The 6,000-nt window shown below is 41.6% G+C and overlaps 1 protein-coding gene across 1 annotated transcript; it reads left to right on the plus strand.

Annotated features, from left to right (window-relative positions):
- Positions 1-2,604: 2,604 nt before the first annotated feature.
- On the plus strand, positions 2,605-5,990 carry LOC136466248 (guanine nucleotide exchange factor SPIKE 1-like). The gene is made up of 11 exons (XM_066464657.1): positions 2,605-2,877; positions 2,969-3,070; positions 3,885-4,045; positions 4,131-4,249; positions 4,685-4,797; positions 4,918-4,973; positions 5,093-5,190; positions 5,331-5,468; positions 5,567-5,666; positions 5,774-5,881; positions 5,968-5,990. Exons 7-11 carry the CDS (start codon positions 5,182-5,184, stop codon positions 5,988-5,990), a joined length of 378 nt encoding a protein of 125 aa, XP_066320754.1. The 5' UTR covers positions 2,605-2,877; positions 2,969-3,070; positions 3,885-4,045; positions 4,131-4,249; positions 4,685-4,797; positions 4,918-4,973; positions 5,093-5,181.
- The last annotated feature ends 10 nt before the right edge of the window (positions 5,991-6,000 follow it).

Below are 6,000 nucleotides of genomic sequence, written 5' to 3' on the forward strand. Positions count from 1 at the left end.
CTGCTGCGAGGTGACCGGACGCTGGACCTCAGCGTTCGGTCGTTTCCAGTAAGGTTCCGTTCGCGCAAAATCACGACCGGACTCACCCAGCGTCCGGTCACTCAATGTCTCCACTGTGCACCACGTGTCAGCGTATGTCTGCATTGACCGGACGCAGCTGCCAGCGTCCGGTCACTCTTCGCGCCAGCGTTCGGTCACAAGACCGAGACGCGTGCTCACTACCTACTGCTACTCTACCGGACTCTGAACCCACGCCGCGACTGTCACTACTACACCACCACCAGCATCTAGTCACTCTGTGAGCCACTGTCTTTTTTGTGTAGGGCGCCGGTGGCACCGTCGGACTGTCCGCACTCTAGGTGGACACTCCGCTGGTGAGATCTCTAACCCTTACTCAAATATGCCAACCACAGTGTATCACCTTGTGCACATGTGTTAGCATATTTTCACAAAGCATTTTCAAGGGTGTTAGCACTCCACTAGATCCTAAATGCATATGCAATGAGTTAGAGCATCTAGTGACACTTTAATAACCGCATTTCAATACGAGTTTCACCCCTCTTAATAGTACGGCTATCTAACCTAAATGTGATCACACTCGCTAAGTGTCTTGATCATCGAAATAAAATGACTCCTACTATTTATACCTTTGCCTTGAGCCTTTTGTTTTTCTCTTTCTTCTTTTCCAAGTTTAAGCATTTGATCATCACCATGCATCACCATTGTCATGATCTTCGTTATTGCTTCATCACTTGGAGTAGTGCTACCTATCTTATAATCACTTTGATAAACTAGGTTAGCACTTAGGGTTTTATTAATTAACCAAAACCAAATTAGAGCTTTCAAATACCCACTTCAAAATTGCATGAAGATAAAACAAGGAAATAATATTTTAGATCGACACAAATGACTTATGAGTTGAGTGATTAGGGGAGATACGCAGGAGGTCGTGAGTTTGATCTCCCGTGGCCACAAAGCGCACGAAAAATCACGTGACTTGTGATTTGGCGGTCTCCATGGATTTTTTTAAAAAGATGCTATTTTTAACCCAAATTTATGATTTCTGGACAATAATTTCTAGATGTGACTGTATTTCGAGCCACCTCTAGAAATTGTTCGAATTGGTTTCTAATCATTATGATTCTCATTATTCTATTTCTCTTTCTTTTCAAACCACCACTTTTTTATTCCATCCTTTTTTTACTCTTTGATATCTTTGAGTTACCATTTTTTCTCCTCAGTTATGTTAGTTATGTATCCAGACATTGTGTATATCTATTTAAGTGTTATACACATGCTATATATCTACAGCCAAAAAGTCTTATAATTTAAAATGTAAAGTGTACATTCTATATTTATTTCTTGCATTGCCTTTGTTTATCGTGGAGCAATATAGGCCGCCCGAGAGTTACAAGCAATCGCACATGGTCCCGTCCCAAATAATAAATGACTGGTGTAGCATCGTTGTATTTTTGGAACAGCATATATTTTATATATATATATTCAGACGAAGCAATTGCTCAGAAGTCATGTCTGCCCCCCAACGAGTAACGACCAAAACAAATTGTAATTTGTGGCAGATAAATTAGTTCGTAGATTACGGGGTGTTTGTTCTTTAGTCGCTCCTAAAATTTATGTCACATCGAATGTTTAGATGCTAATAAGGAGTATTAAATATAGATTAATTACAAAACCAATTACATAGATGAAGGCTAATTTCCGAGACGATTTTTTAAAAGCCTAATTAATCTATCATTAGCACATGTTTACTATAGCATCACGTTGTCAAATCATGACCTAATTAGGCTTAAAAGATTCGTCTCGCAAATTAGTCGCAAGTTGTGTAATTAGTTTCGTAATTAGTCTATATTTAATACTCCATGCATGTGTCCAAATATTCGATGTGACAGGAATTTTAGGAGGGGTGAAGGAACCAAGCAGGGCCTACTCTCTCCTGAACCCTTGCAATCCGTGAGAGTGAGAGGTCCATTTCTCTACCAGATTTTGATTAGGGTTTGTTTGGAACATAGAATTTCACAGGAATCACACATGAATTTCACAGAAATCAGTTCAATTTCACAGAAAAACACAGAAATAAAAAAATCTCGCATTCCAAACAGGCCCTTAATGTCTCGTTTGCTTACCAGGAATCTATATAATCCAGATAAAAATCTAGCTCGTTTCATTAGATTCTATATGTGTGTGTAAAATTTACTAAAATCTAATCTGTTTAATAGGATTTTAAAATTCTAAGATTTGTTTTTTCTACATTTGATAAATCCCTAGGAACCAAATGGACCTAATATATTCACCTTGCAGTAGCAGGGCAACACTTTCGTGGTTGTCTTTGAGCCTGCTGACAGCGAAGCACTCATGCGTGCGACAGCGAGAGCAGCCGCTGCACTGCACAGTACTAGTACACAGCAGCACTGGCAGAAGGGCATTTCAAAAGATTTTAAAAACCTGCGGAACAAATTAAAAAACGAACCGGTCGAAGCCAAACCAAATCTTTGTATTTTACACTTTTCGCTTTTCGCCTTCTTTTCCCACAAAAACACTCTCCCCCCCCCCAACTCCCACCTGCTTCCTTCGCTTCCCTTCATCCCCACTCCACCAAACCCTCGCGTTGGGACTGGGAGCAGAGCAGAGCAGGGCACAGCGGAGCAGAAGGTGGCGAGTGGAAGCAAATGGCCAATGAGTGGTGGTAGCATCCTCCTTGCCTTTTCTCCCTGCCCTCCCGCGCTCTGGTTGTTGCAGCGAGTGGGAGCGGGAGGACTCGTGCTGCCTCTGTCGCTTCTCGGGAACGCCTCCCTCGCCCGGATCTGGGCCGCGCGCGCGAGATCCTGAGCTCCGGGTTGGAGAGCTCCCGTGCTCCGGGTGGGAATTTCTTCGGTCGGTTGATGCGTTGGTTGCGCTGAACTAGTGCTGATTCGCGCTTAACTGGTCTGCTGGTTGAGTGGCAGCTCAGGTGACGGCGATGGAGCCCGCGGTGGCTACAGCGGGTGAAGGGCAGCGGTTCAAGCGGATTCCGCGGCAGGCGTGGTCGGGGAACCTCGAACTGGATCCTCTGGTACGTCTCGCTAGCTCCCTGCCCGTCCGTGCTTGTGACCCTGACCCGGGGGTCTGATTTGATGGTGCCGGTGTGATTTTATTGGTTTTTTTGGGGATTGCTGTGTTGTTGTGTAGTCAATGTAGCGTCGAGGGACGCCCGAGGTGTTTGAAATGTGGCAGAATGGTGTTCAGGATCTTAATGTCATGCTGCTTGGCGGTTAGGGTTTAGGGTTTCTGAATGCGTTAATGCTTTGGTGAGAGCTCAGGAGTGTAAACTGATGTCAGTGACGCTTAGTGGTGCAGTGCCACGAGTATCGCATTGTTGAGGTGAAACCTGCATTGTGCTGCACAAGAATCTTCGAATTGCTTAGTCTTCAGTTGGGTTATCCATGTTGGATAAATAACAGCTTTATGTGCTCGGTACCCAAAGGGTGTATCATTATTTTTGGATTGGCACTATTCGGGCAATATTTTCTACATATGGATAATTTTAGCATGAAAACAGAGGGCTACACCATGCCTTTTTTTTTTGCTTTGTTGTGCGCATGGCATTTTGAGATAGAATTACCCAACCGTTTCAAAAGTTACTTGGTGTTATGCATTGTGCTTGCGCATGTGTTGGACCAGGATCGTCGAGGCAGCTTGGGCAATTTTAAAAGCATTTATTATTCCCTGCGTATTAGTGTAGTCCATTCTGTCGCTAGTAATTCATTTTCTTCCTTTTTATTGTAGCTCCAAAATCAAGTAATGATGCCTGATTTTAAGAGTTTCAGGTGATGTCAAGAGCTAAGTATCTTTTCATCTGAAAAAACTAGTGCCTTTTCTATTTTCAGCTTAATGAAAGCTTAGATCAGTGGCCACATCTAAATGAGCTGGTACAGTGCTACAAGGCTGATTTTGTGAAGGATGACTGCAAATATGGACGCTATGAAAGTGTTGCACTACCATCTTTCCAAAATCAATTTTTAGGGACCTGATACTGACATAGAAACAGGTAATCCATCTTCCTTGCCGCTGAATGCCTGTATTAATTTCACATGTATCTTGGAAAAGTTTGATATTCTTGCTCTGTGTCACAGAATTGCAGCTTTGCAACGCAAGGCATTCCAAGCCTGAAGATGCTACCGAAGATGATACGCCAAGCACCTCAGGGAGGCAAATATATGAAACCGAATCATCTGCTTCATCTTCAAAAGTGGTAAGGGCATCCTCCCTGGATTTCTGTACTGGATAGATTTGTCCTTTGCTTCCCAGGTTTTCTGTTGTGCTGGCCTATAATCTGCAATTAATCTTAGTGCTTTTATAGTGGGCTATTCACATTGGATAAGAACTATTTCATGCTTGATTCTTTAAGTATTTTTTGTCTGTGATCCTTCGCGTCCAATCACTTTTAGTATCTTTTCCATCGCTTTCTGATTTCCTTTGCTTCCGTGCAAACAATTTCTTTCAATGGAGCTATAATACTGGTTGAAGACTGGTAAAATCATTTTAAGCCTTTTGAACTAACACACCATGGGTTTTTCTTTTTTAAAGCTCTCATGCGACAATTTTTCCTCCCAAGTTATTGCAATCAGTATCAATTCTCATCTTGATGTTGGGCATTAACAGTATCTTTACATGTGTGTTTTCTCAGCACTGTAGTCTGTCACCACTGCCAGCATATGAGCCTGCATTTGATTGGGAGAATGAGAGGTCTTTGATATTTGGCCAAAGGGTGCCAGAAAGTATACCTGCAATAAGCAACAGGTTGCTTCAGCACACAGACTAAAACAATGCATCCATCATTTCTTTCTCCCCACCCCTTCTGGCGCTCTGATCAATGCTTATTAGTTAATCCTGTTTTAAATTATTCTGTACTGATTACAGTGGCTTGAAGATAACTGTCAAGGTACTATCTTTGTCATTCCAAGTTGGATTAGTCGGTGAGCAAAACTAGAATATTTTGTGATTGCTTCTTAACTTCTGTACTGTAATGTATCGCATTTACACTTAACAGCACAATCTTAACTTTCTGTTTTCATGATCTATCATGTGCGTGCAGAACCTTTCAGTGGAACGATTTGCTTGTATAACAGAGATAGAAGAGAAAAACTGTCAGAAGACTTCTATTTTCACATACTTCCAACAGATATGCAGGATGTAAGCTCAGTGCAAGTTGCTTTCTTCTTTTGTTTCATATCTACATATATAGAATATTGTAGCAGGTTAACTATGTTAAGTTTCCACTTTAATCAAATTTCTATTCTTACTGATCATTTAACTTCCTCTGGACTTAACAGGCTCAGGGTTCCTTGGATCGTCGAGGTGTTTTTTTATTGGATGCACCTTCACCATCAGTCTGCCTTTTGATTCAATTGGAAAAAGCTGCTACTGAAGAAGGGGGAGTAACACCTTCTGTTTATTCTCGTAAAGAGCCTGTAAGTTAAAAAAGCATTCTTCATTGTAATATTAGTGTTGTGCTCCCTACATCGATTGTGTGTTCTCATATTATTCCTGTACTCATTTTTTGTGTCAGGTGCACTTAGCTGAGAAAGAGAAGCAAAAGCTGCAAGTATGGTCTCGAATCATGCCTTACAAAGAGTCATTTGCATGGGCCATGATTCCTCTGTTTGAAGGTAACCATGCGGGTGGTCTTAGTGATGCTGCTTCTCCTAGCAGTCCTTTAGCACCGAGTTTATCAGGATCAAATTCTCAAGATAGTATTGTGGACCCTATTTCAAAGCTTACTTTAGATGGAAAAGTCAACCATTACTCAAGTGGAAGCTCAGTTATTGTAGAGATATCAAACCTAAACAAAGTGAAGGAAAGCTATATAGAGGACTCCCTCCAAGTAAGAAGGATCAGTGCCGCACATTCAGCTAATATTTGTAATTTGGTATGCTAAATAGTAATAATTATAACTTTTGTCTCCTATAGGATCCAAAACGGAAAGTACATAAACCAGTGAAA

This window comes from Miscanthus floridulus, chromosome 1 (assembly GCF_019320115.1).
Source record: "Miscanthus floridulus cultivar M001 chromosome 1, ASM1932011v1, whole genome shotgun sequence".
Classification (NCBI taxonomy): Eukaryota; Viridiplantae; Streptophyta; class Magnoliopsida; order Poales; family Poaceae; genus Miscanthus; species Miscanthus floridulus.